Consider the following 13576-nt stretch of genomic DNA (forward strand, 5'->3'; position numbering starts at 1 on the left):
TAAAATACCATGCCTTTGTAGTATGGCTTACATAGGCCAGACAATGTGCAATGTGCAAGAACTTTGCACTGAACATCAACAAAACACTTGCCTTTTGCAATCAACCAAGTCTGCTATTGCTGAACAGTGTAGCTCCACCAGCCATTCAATAGAGTATGATAAAACAATAATTTTGGCCACAGCAACATCTTTTTAGAACTCCATTATTAAAGACTCTGTGGAATATGCTCGGCAGAAAATCTGATGAACTGTGACAGCAGGTACAAGCTGGACAATGCATGGAACCCCATCATTCCTACAATTTGCTCTAAAAGAAGATATCAGAGTATGCTGATGGCTACTGGGAGTGCCAACAGTGAGACAGGTGATTTCTGCAATTCCAAAAGCGATGGCACTGCCTGCTACGTCGTGTGGTCAGTTTGTCACCATACTCTTAATGCATGGGAGTACTACATTCAGTGTGCTAATAATCTGCATGATGGGTGAAGTCTTCATCAGTGTTCAATGGCTCACCTGATGATGATCGGCAGGTACAAATTTGAAATAATGTGGAGTGCAACAAATGAGGATCTGCTGCAAGCCCAAAGCTTCTTCAAACATTCAACCTGCTGGTAATTTTTTTTTAAATTCACAATACTAAATGTTTTCCCTAAAAATTACTTATGGCAGATAGTTTGGAAGCCCACCCGTTAAGGAAATATATTTGATCTATTAGAAACAAATAGATCCTACTTCTTTGATGGCGTTCACCCTGGAACAGGCATCAGTGACAAGAGTCAGTTTTAGCCAGAATGATTACCAAAGAAAAAAGGGCAACTCAAACAAGCAGGAACATTAACATATTCAATGAACAAGATAAAGAGGCAGCAGTGTCATAACTCATTGAAGAAACTGATACATTTAACTCTTGGCAGAAGCCTGTAGAGGAACAAAGATTCAAGGATACAAAAATACTTAATCAAGCAAATGATAGATATGTGCCTAGTAGAACATTTCATGGTGGCAAGGGCCAGCATCACTCGAAGCCTTGAATGATCTCCATAACAGAATATTATCGAAAGAGTTCTTACAAGACCCAAAGAAATTCTGGTCATACGCAGAGCTGTCTGTACTGTCCAGACAATTATGTTTGATGAATGAACTGAACTTTAGAGTAGGAATGCAAAAGCAGAAATACTGAACTTGGTTTTCTAATGATCCTTTGTAGTGGGAAATCTCAGAGCACTGCTCCAATTTAATTTTCACACCACTGCACAAATGACTGATATAGATATTAGTGTTAGTGGTGATGAGAAGCAGCCGAAATCACTAGAATGTCTGTAGTTCCAAGGACTGACAGAATCTCTTTCAGAATCTACACAGACTTTTCTGCTAACGTAGACCCTCTTTTAACCATAATCAATTGTAGACTATTCAAACAAGAAAAAGGGGGACCCAGTAAAAGAAGAAATCACATTTCACACATGTCTACAAGAATGGTATCCACAAAACTACCATCCACTATTACAGATTACTGACATCCACTGTTGAAGAATCTCAAAACATGGGCCATGGCATTTAGGCACTGAAATACACCTTGTCTTCTGAAAAGCATTTAATTCAGTACCATACTGATGCCTATGAACGGAAGTGTCGTTACATAGCACATCAAACAAAGTGAATGTATTTCGGATTTCCTAGTAGAAAAGATGCAGCATGTTATCTCCACTGGAGAATCATCGACAAGTGTAGAAATAACTTCAGGAATGCCCCAAGGAAGTGGGTTGGGGCCTTTGCTGTTCATACTGTATATCAATAATTACACTTGTGATCTAGCGGTAGCATCTTTGATTAGTATTCAAAACATCATTGGTCCCAGGTTCAAAACCTGACACCACTTAAATTTTTATAAATAATCAGCCTTGGTGGCCAAAGACTTCCAGTGTAAGAAGTCTGTCAATGGCCTTGTTAAAGAGGATGGAGGAGTGGACAGAGGTCTATGGCAGTCTCTTGTCCTTGGAGTAGGAAACCGCCCCTAAAGGCGGAAGAATCAGCAATTATTAATGGCATGAGGATGCAGAAGGTAATGGAAACCACTGCATTAAAGACACATAACATGTATACACAGGACATGTGACCCATAATTGACAAAGTGTCATGATGATCTCTCCATTGGCAAAAGATTCTGAAATAGTGCCCAAAAGATCCTGGAATAGCCCCCCATTCCGATCCCTGGGAGGGGACTGCTGATGGGAAAGTGACCATAAGAAAAAAGATTGAATAGCTAACAAAAGAATAATGTTCTACAAATTAATTATGTCAATTTCTGGATTCATTTATAAAATGATAATATAAATTAATAGAAATTCGTATGCCAAGAAAATTTATAAGCCCTTTGGAATTTTGTTAGTACTGCAGAGTGAGGGAGTAGTGGACATGCCTCTGATGTGATCAGATGTGTGTTTAGTTTTTGGAAGAACAATATAATTTTCTGCTTTGTTGATGTGGAAATCGTAAAGACAGTGTGATACAGAAAAATGTGAGAGAATAAATTTTTTAGCATAAAACAAAAAAATACAAGGCTCACTTCAAATGTATTATGTCAATTGGAACCAAGAGAACCTATAGTGTTAAAAATTTCAGCTTCAAGAACCAGTCCCAAGACATAAAGAACTGAAGCCAACTACAAGAAAAGATTATAAGTAAAAATTTTATTGTAAAACTTACTCCTCTTGAAGCTTATTAATAGAGTTAACCATAAAGACAGTGACATTCGACAAATGATGTGAGGGAGGGTTAGATTACAGTGTGTAGAATGTATAAGTCTGGCATCATACCATCTGACTTTCAGGAGAATATCTTCCATACAATTCTGAAGACTGCAAGAGCTGGCAGGTGCGAGAATTATCGCACAACCAGTTTAACAGCTCATGCATCCAAGTTGCTGAGAAGAATGTTATACAGAAGAATGGAAAAGTAAATTGAGGATGTATTACACGATGATCAGTTTGGCTTTAGAAAAGGTAAAGGCACCAGAGAGGCAATTCTGATGTTGCAGTTGATAATGGCAGCAAGACTACAGAAAAATCAAGACACTTTCATAGAATCTGTTGACCTGGAAAAAGTGTTTGACAATGTAAAATGGTGCAAGATGTTCAAAATTCTGAGGAAAATATGAGTAAGCTATACGGAGAGACATGTAATACACAATATCTGCAAGAGCCAAGAGGGAGTAATAAGAGTGGATGACCAAGAAAGAAATGTTCAGATTAAAAAGGGTGTAAGACAAGTATGTAGTCTTTTGCCCCTACTGTTCAAACTGTACATCAAAGAAGGAATGATGGAAATAAAAGAAAGATTCAGGAGTGGGGTTAAAATTCAAGGTGAAAGGATATCAACAATACAGTTCATTGATGACTTTGCTATCCTGAGTGAAAGTGAAGAAGAATTACATGATCTGTTGAATGGAATGACCAGTCTAATGAGAACAGAATATGGATTGACAGTAAATTGAAGAAAGATGAAAGTAATGAGAACTAGCAGAAATGAGAACAGCAAGAAACTTAACATTAGGATTTATGGCTACGAAGTAGGTAAAGTTATGAAATTCTGCTACCTAGGCAGCAAAATAAAGAATGATGGACAGAGCAAGGAGGACATCAAAAGCAGACTAGCAGTGGCAAAAAGGGCATTCCTGGCCACAAAAAGTCTACTAGTGTCAAATATAGGCCTTAATTTGAGAATGTACATTTGGAGCACAGCATTGTACGCCAGTGAAACATTGACTGTGGGAAAAGCAGAACAGAAGAGCAATGAAGCATTTGAGATATGGTGCTACAGATGAATGTTGAAAATTAGGTGTACTGATATGGTAAGGAATCAGGAGGTTCTGTGCAGAATCAAAGAGGAAAGGAATATGTGGAAAACTCTGACATGGAGGAGGGACAGGGTGATAGGACACTTGTTAAGAAATCAGGGAATGACTTCCATGCTACTAGAGGGAAACTGTAGAGGACAAAAGCCATAGAGGAAGACAGAGACTGGAATACAACCAGCAATTAATTGAAGACACCAGTTGTAAATGCTACTCTGAGATGAAGAGGTTGGCACAGGATCAGGAGACTGATGACCCAAAAATAAATAAATAAATCGGCAAATTCAATCAGGTCTTGAAAAGATATCAAAGTGGAGAAAAGATTACCAGCTCGCTTTAAATGTCCAGAAATTTAAAAATGTGTACACTCAACAAAATGCAGAAAAGTGGTGTCCTATGACTTTGACAATAATGTGTCATAACTCACACAAATACCTGGGTGTAAAAATTTGAACGATTTGAAATGGAGTGATCACAAAGACTCAGTTTTAGATTCATTGGAAAGATAATGAGGAATACACTAAGTTAACAAAAAAGATTGTTTAAGAGTTCTTGTGTGACCCATTCAAGAATGTTGCTCAAATGTGTGAAACATGACTAATGGGGGGATTAAATTTATACAAATAAGGGCAGCATAAATGGTAACAGGAGTGTTTAACTCATGAGAGGGCATCAGAGGAATGCTGAAATGCCCAAACTGGCAGAGTTTTGAAGACAGATGCAAACTTTTCCATAAAAGCTTACTTTCAAAGTTCCAAGAACCTCAATTAAGTGAGGAATCTAGGAACATAGTAACAGCCTCTTATGTTATCATTCCCATAGGGAATGTAGTATAAGCAGGGCTGAGCCCCTGCACATTTGGCATTCGGCCACCTCACTCACAGATGTGCTTTGCGGGCCACATATGGCTCCTGCTTTACCTCAGGAGGTTGTTTATCAACAGAAGATTCAGTGGGCTGTTTGCCGCCACACTTCTTGCAGCTGCTAGAGCATCTGGGAGCACAAGATGCGCCAATACACAGCATAAGGGGCACAGCAAACAGTGCTGAAGTTGCTGGCACCTATTTGCGTCAAGTGTCCAGAGACTGTATTCCTCCATTGATGGCTCAGCTTTTTGACAGAAGTTCACACTCTGTGCCACAGACTAACCACTAGCCATCTCAAGTATATGCTTTGGACCACAATGTCTGCCACTGCCACTGCTGCTGCTGCTGCTGCTCCCATCAGACAAAGTCATCTCACCCCTTCACTGTACCAGGACCTGTGTCTCAATAGTCCACAAGCACACAGCCTCATGGCACAGAGCTGCTGATCATCCACAGTACCTCCCAACGCATGACAACTTCTGACAATCGTGGACTCTGCATAGCGGGCAATGGCTGCACATAATCAAGATGCGCTTTTCTGTTGTACTCAAGTTTGGAATTTTGTCCTCTAAAACTGTACTGAGTTTAGTTCAAGTTTAATAAACAAAGAGTTGTTGTTGCAGCATGTAAATTTATCATTACCAATCACACCACTTGGCTGGGGCTATACAACAGACTAATTACAGCTTGCTCAGAGGCATTTAAGGAATCATTGTTCCTGCACTCAATATGTGCATGGAACAGGAAGACCCTTAACATATGGTACTATCGAAAGTACTCTCAGACCACGCACTCACAGTGGTTTGCACAATACAGATGCAGGTGTAAATAAAGATTTTATTTGGGTTTTGTTCACCATTTTGGGACAAACCAATAAGGGAAAATATTACTACCTGAGATAGATAATCATAACTCTTGCAAAGGTCTCTTCAAAGATCATGGAATTCCTTCGTTAAATGTCCAGTACATTGTTTCTGATTTGTATTGGGGGAAATAATAAATGTCAGTTTCACACTGAATGTGAAATCTGTATTTGAATGGATATGACTTTAACAAGCTACTAGAAATGTGCAACAATAAATTGGAAAGTTTTGGAAATTGAAAGAAGAATTAAAAACCACTCTCATTAGTCATTTCTTTGACATATTATCTGCTTATCTAAATAAAAAAAATCAGTGCTGTCGTGTAAATATTAAGCAAGTAGCAGCTATTTATTATGACTGGGAAATCAGATTTTTTCAGAAAAGATGCTCTTATACTATTGGTGCTATGTTTAACTGTAGTCCATGTTAACACAAACAAAAAATAGGACTTTAATGGGACTTAATGTGGCATAATGCCTGCTGCTTTTATTTATTAATGTATTTCTTAAGTCAGTCCACGTACCTGACAGTTATCCCTCATGACAGAATATACGAAATCAGAGAATATCTCAACTTCTGCAGATCCTATAACACTCTTAGAAGCACAGAAAGGGACTGTTTTCCCTCTTGCTGAAACCCTCATACACCAGTTTGGCTCTAAAGCTTGACTGAATCTAATGATCAACTACTGAAGCATTAATAAGATTGCAATTTCACAGAAGAAGTTTTATTTCAAGCATGCAACAACAGTATAAGATTATCAAGTGAGAGCTCAGTAAAACGAACAAAAACCTGTTCTCCTAGTTTTGCTAGGAAGGATACCCAACATAATACACAAGCACATTCACAGCTTAACCTTCACATACTGTCCATTAAAATTAAAACCACAGTGAAAGTTTCAAAACAATGTTGTTGAAATAATAGAAAAACCAATTATTTGATAATATATTAATTTTCTCTCACCATCATTATGGCCCTCTCCATAAAAATTAAAAAATAGTGGTGGTAATGAATCAATAATAACAAGACGAATGCTGTAGTCTCCCCTCATTTCCTGGAGGTCTTCTTTCCATTTGTGTAAGAACGAAAAAAGCTGATAAATATTTCTAACATTTACCACTTTTACTTTGTTCATTATATTACCAATTTCCTGAAAGAAGTAAAACAAATAAAAATACTAATTTAATTACTGTGGACTATTTATGTATATTGGGACATACAATTTTAATTAACACAGGTAAACACACATTAAACACAAAATTATAAGTGATGAAATTACCCACTTGTTGGAATAACATATTTCTTTATCAGGTTACCTTCCATTAGGAAAGTGGATGCACTCAGTGGCTGTTATGTAATTTATAAATGATAGAGCGCAGCAATCAGTCGTCCTCTTTTTTTTTTTCTCTTTCTTCTTTTCACAAAACCAGATTTCGGCTAGTGCCTAGCCATTATCAATGCACTATTTTTTAATCTTGATGCATGCTAGGTCCCTGTTGTTCGGGTGTCAATCACAAGTCTTTGAATACTAGCATTCCAAGAACTGTGATGCCCGAACAACAGGTAACTAACATGTATCGAGATTAAAAAATAGTACATTGATAATGGCTAGACACTAGCTAAAATGTGGATTAGAAAAAACAGGGGGGGGGGGGGGGGGGTGACTGATTGCTGCGTTCTATCATTTACAAACATATTTCTTTAGTTTCTGAATTCCTCAATTCTTTTCTGATAACCACAGTAAAGGGTGGCTATTGTTGCAGGAAGCAATCCGTAATGATCTGGAGCTTGTGAAAACATGAAAGCAACATCATTTGAATAGCAGAAATTAGTTGGCATGTGCACTTTATTGCCACATTAGCAATTTAGTCAGCTCATTGCATGTAGCCAGACAGAGTGAAATTTAGTTTGTCACTGAATAAATTAGGGTTTATGGAATCCACTTTACTTTTCTTGAAAATTCAACAAAGGAAAATTTCATTCATTTTCAATTGCTCTCTTTAATGACTGCAAAAACAGTTTATGGCACAACTTAACAATTGCAAAACATAATATTTTGCTTCTCTACTATGCCACGGAGCTCTAAAATGCACTGACAATCTTACAACAGTTTCAAATACACATCCCACTGTCAGTTTGAACTATAATACAAGCCCCTTCATGCACAAAGTGCTCATGACCTTCCAGTCTAGAAATTTTCTGTGTCAAAACAAATGTAAAGTCAGTAGTCTGCATGGACAGAAATCAGAATACAAGCCTTACACCATTCCTAAAGTCCATATATTTGGGAGGCAGATGGTTTCCAAAACAGCAGTAAGTCAGCTCCACATCAGGCATTCATCAGCCAGTGATACTTGTCCGGATCCAGTGAAATGGATGAAAGGTTTCAACTGAGTTACTAAATAGATCAGGTGGGATGATGTGACGTGTTTGACAAATGTGTACTTTTACTTTGATGGCACAGCCCAGTAGTGTTTCAAGAACAATGAAGAGTAGCTCAGTAGCTGGTACAAATACCAGGCTGAACTGAAGAATATGTTTGACATCTTTCAGCAGCAGGCTCAATTTGTAGCAGAACCAATGAATAACAGGGCCCAATAACGTGGGGAAAAAACACAGTCATACATATGTAATGCTTTGGCCCTATGCCACATGATAAATCTGAGTATGACAGAAGCCAGCAAAATCTCAAACTTTATGACAACCTAGACTTCTTGAAAGGAGCAAAGTATTTCTCAGCACCTGCTTTGACACCTTAAATGGATGTCATGCCTTTGCTACTGGATTACAATGTCATTTTTCTGAACACACTTGAAGAACATTTAAGCTGCCTGACGATCATGTTGAAGTGTGTTCTGGCTGCACATCTCTGCCTGAATTCAAAAAAGTGCTTCTTCGTTGCCCAAGAAATATAGCTATGGAGTTTGTCCTGATCCAGAGAAAATACAAGCAGTCAATTCCTCCACATACTCACGATGTGAGAAGTTTTCTTGGACTGTGCTCGTACTACCAGCAATTCATAAGGGACTTCTGTACCAAGGCACATCCTTGCAAGAACTACTGCAGAGAAATACCAAATATTCCTGGAATGAGGGACAAAGAAAGATCTTTTGTTGCGCTTAAGGAGGTGCTACCATCTTGTCCAGTTCTACCACTGAATGATGAGGGTGCCAAGGATTATTTCACACTGACGTTGGTGATTTTGGAACAATAAATATGTGTAAGTTAATGCACAACTGGTCTGTGTGTGCATCTCTCTTCAGTTGTGGGTCCGAATAGATTCACATTCATTTACCTTTTCACTTAGTTTGTGGAGATAGAAGTACTTTGTTTCAGTTTTCTTTTTATTTAGTATTAGTTTCTCTTTTTGCAGCTACTGTGCAGGCTTATCTACCATATTAGGATTGGTCATTATGAGGGTTCCACTGCCAGCTTATATTAATGACCTGTTGGTCAAAGAACTAGGGAGATCATTCGGGTGTATTAGAAAAAGAAAAGGGCCCAGGACAAATCTCTGTGGCACATCTACAGTAACAGGTATGGCATTTTACCTACAATTATTTAGTGACAACTGCTTTCCTATCTAATAGATAGAATTGGATTAATGATAGTCCATTCATTATGCTTGATACCATATTTTTCAAATTTAGGTCTTAGGATATCATGTGACTCAGTGACAAATGTTTTGCTCAGATTAGGGAGCATATCACACACAAACGAACAACTTTCAAAACATTTCAGAACATCTGTAACTAGAGATTTTACAGGTTCACTGGTGGATAGACCAGACCTACAGCTGCAAAGAATAGATAAGCTTTTTAGGGTTCCATATCTCAGTTGGTAAAAACTGAACCCTTATACAATCATTTTGTTGTCCGTCTATCTGTCTGTCTGATTGTTGAAAACCTTCTTTTACTCGGGAATAGCGTCACATATCAAGATAGAAATTATGTCACATATAGAAGTCTATGGCCCCTTGGAGGGGTAAAACACTGAAGCTTCTAAGTAAATACAATAAAAAGATATGGCCATTTATGTCACATATTTTGATATTCAAAGGAGATTGGAGTTTAACATCTCATAGACGATGAGGGCATTAGGCACACAGCACAAGCACATATATGGGGAAGGAAAATAAAATAAATTGGACATGTTCTTTTCAAAGGAACGAATCCAGCATTTACATTAAGTGATTTAGGGAAACCATAGATAACATAAATCTGGCTGGAGAATTGACCTGCCATCATCAAAAATTCATGTCAAATTTCTTACCAGTTTATCACCTTTTTCGGTTCTTTCAGATGAACCTATACATATAAAGAGTGGATGGAGGAGTAGCACAGAGTATGGTCATGATGCAGAAAAGGTCAGGGGGGAAACCAAAATGGTCTCTGGGTGATATGAGAACAGTGGGTAAGATAGGCATCATTTATGACATGAGTTCAGGAAATTACGGCCCTGATGAAAAAGTTTTTTGATGCTTTCCAAGCAATTATCTTATTTAGGGGCAAGAGGTAAACTCTCTTGCTTTTTAAATGGAGTCAGGCCTATTTGATGTAGTACCGGACACACTAGGGAAGCAGACAGGTGTGGAAGAGATGAGCATTGAAGGCAGTCTTGAGACTGGCAGGTTAAGAATTGGCAGCTATGGACAAAATCTGGCACGCTAATGAAGAGAAATACTGAATAACAAATCAGTAGCTGAAGATGTACATTTTCTGTAAATTCCAGGGCTGGAAGGGAGAGAATATTTATATGAAAATGATGGCAACAAATGTTGGTGTGTTTATCATGAAGTTAAGAGTTGAACCTTCAGTGATATGAAAGTCAGTACTGAGAAAGATGGTATGAGATTTACGAGGAGGCAAAGAATCTTACTTACAGAAGAATATTTAGATATTACCTCAAATTAAGCTGTTCAGCCACACTGTGGGTCAATATCCCGAAAATAATGCTAATACATTAGAACCAGACACATGGCAAAAGTGTGTGGATTCCAGAATTAGAAAAAAGACTGACTTGTTAATTGTCCTCTTAGTCATTTCCTACATTTTCTTGGTGGTATTTCATAACTGATTTCCCTGGTGTACTATTTTGCTACATATATCTGCCATAGATTAACGTCCCGCAAAACTTTTCTTATTTAATTCCTGTTTAGCCTCATTAATGCCAACCTTTTCATCTGTACACAGTAAATTGTTAGCTGTATTGTACATGCTGTGTAATTATTCATGTTGTATCTGAACTTCAAACAAATGAAAGAACAAATTTTCTTTTTTACATTTTACTGTTATGTGATGTAATTAATAATTTACAGGGAGGTTATAATTAAACTTTCATTACTTGAGAGGGCCCCCATGAAAAACATGTGATCATAGAACAATGAAACTTTGTAGAAACATTCGTAAGGATATGCGGAAGAGAAATACCAAATAAACCACTGAAAGAAATGCATTTTAATTCCCACATGAGAGAGTAACATTTTTTAATTGCCTGCTATATTTAGATTCCAGGTTACAAAACTTGCTCAATGGGAAGACCACCTGCATCCACCACAGCCTGGAACCACACTACAGATTTCTCTACCGCTGCCCAAGACAACAGGAGGTTATGGAATGTTCAGCTGTCATGACACAGCTCTTTCACTGCTTGAAGATTGCACATAGTGTGCACCATTCTCAATCATGGCAACAGTAACCTCTTCAACAATTTGAAGTGCAAGTGGTTGTCATCCTCTCCTTGGAGCAATTCCGAAATTGCCAGTTAATCTGAACTTTCAAATTATGTTCTTCAAACCCAGTGCAGAAAAAGGACCTCTCCAAATTCCTTTAATGTGTCAATAAGCATGAAGAGCATCAGCACTATTGCTACTATTTCAGTAAAATGACGTGATAAATAAAGCCTGCTCATCTTATCCAGTACATGTTGACTGCCTGCAACTGTAATGCACACCGATGCTTGTGTTTCAAACCTTGGTTGCTGTACCATAGCTGGCATTTAATGGCAAGTCATGATACTAACATTACTAACACAACTCAAATCCTGCAGCACACAATTGGAGCATCATCATATAAATGTGAGTAACCATAAGGTAAATAGCTTTCTGTTTACACTGGCTCAAGATACAAAAGTTTAGCTGTAACCACCCTGGGCACTGTGTTAAATAAATAGGATTTTCACACTGCATATGATTACCCACAGTTCCTGAATCATGAACAACTAACTTTCTAGAAGAATTTAATCTTACTTCATACTGATAACACATTTTACATAAGCTTCCTTTTCAATTGTGTTGCATGAAACTAACTATGACAACTGTGTAGCATAATCTATGCCTACCACACAAATGCTCAAACTGCTAACCCATGTTGAGTTGTGTCCATCCATGGGAGTTGCAACCATCTTCACCATGACAGAAAGTCCTCTTAAAGTGCTACAAATGCAAGCAACAGAATTTATTTAACAAGTTATGGCTCTCCAAATATGGCATTCCACCTCTGTATCACAACAGTAATGCTTTTCCAATAGAAACAAGTATTTGCCTAGTAGTGAGAATATCTGCTGGTTAACATGGAAAATTTAGAATTGCAGCCCAGCAGTGTAAACCACCTTATGACAAGAAAATATCACCAGAAATCTGTAGTGATAATGGTTGATTCCAAACTGGACAGTTGTTAACTGTTTATAGCACAGCATCTACCAAGATTCAGTTCCTAAATGGTACAGGGGCTAATATCTCAAGTATGTCCATCTTCAGATCTTCCACAGTGAATCTGTACGCCTCAAGTGGACCACCCAGGAAGACCTGCAGCCATGTCACCTTGCCTCTAAAATTCAATCTTTGATGTAAATTTATTTTTAGATTTATTGTCACTGATGTACTATACCCATCCGTTGGAGCAAATTTCTTACTATATTATGGCCTCTTCCCAGATCTTTGCCATCAATTTCTGCTTGACTCTGCAACACAGTTTTCTAGTAAATGTACACTTATTCCATGCCAGTTAACCTGACACTTAAATAGTTGTCAGGGATTGTCCAAAGTTACCCATTCATCACCCACTCCAGCACCAGAAGACACTCTTTGGTACATCACACAGTCACCGTGATGCGATCCCAAGTCCATGTATGTTCTCATTCACACACTCCAGACAAATTCAAGATCATAAAGCCAGAGTTCTCTTTCATATTAGCACAGGGAATCTGGCAGCACTCCATACTGTACTAAGAATAGTAATCAGTCATATTCTGGTGATGACTATATCCTACTGTTACTATGTGTCGTATATCAACGACTTTTATATGCACATTCATGGCAGAACATTTACTCACAATCAAACACATCTGTGCTTTTTATCATACACCAGTTTCATGAGGAGGCATAAGCAAAAGCACTGTCTGCACTCTGTTTGGACTCCACACATTTCTTTAAATGTCATTTCGACTGTGCAATGACACCCAGACTTTCTAGCACATCATGGATGAGACAACTAGAGACTTAAGAGTTCTGTTATGTCTATATTGATGGCTCCTTGTAATGTTGTGTAGTGAGGTGCAGCATCTAGCCCAACTGCAATAGCTGTTTGGTAGATTAAAAGAATAGTGTCAAATGAGTGACCCATCAAAATGTGTTTTGGGGCAATGGAAGTAAAATTCCTAGGCTGCTTAACCAATTAATAAGAAATTCTGCCACCTAAAGACAAGCTAGAAGCTATTGTTCAATTTCCATAGTCCACAATAATATATGAATTATTCCATTTCTTGTGGTTTCCAAATTTTTATCCATGTTTTGTGCATATGCATGAATTTTTTCTGGTGCCACTCAATGACTTTCTAACGGTTATCCCAAACCAGGACACATGCTACAGTGGACTGAAAATGAAACATCATTCACCAAAGTAAAAGATGCTATTGCAGGTCTTCATTTTTACCTCATCCTCTTCCTGAGATACCTATCACAATTATGGTACTTGTATCAGCAACTGACATTGGAG

At 37.9% G+C, this 13576-nt stretch overlaps 1 protein-coding gene across 1 annotated transcript in view; it reads right to left on the reverse strand.

Annotated features, from left to right (window-relative positions):
• LOC124802232 (DNA repair protein RAD51 homolog 4) overlaps positions 1-13576 on the reverse strand; it is a 177064-nt gene that overhangs the window by 21256 nt on the left and 142232 nt on the right. Inside the window, exon 4 of the mRNA XM_047263134.1 lies at positions 6546-6732. Within this exon, the coding sequence (XP_047119090.1) occupies positions 6546-6732 (187 nt within the window). The remainder of the gene's footprint in view (positions 1-6545; positions 6733-13576) is intronic.

This window comes from Schistocerca piceifrons, chromosome 1 (genome assembly GCF_021461385.2).
Source record: "Schistocerca piceifrons isolate TAMUIC-IGC-003096 chromosome 1, iqSchPice1.1, whole genome shotgun sequence".
Taxonomy (NCBI): domain Eukaryota; kingdom Metazoa; phylum Arthropoda; class Insecta; order Orthoptera; family Acrididae; genus Schistocerca; species Schistocerca piceifrons.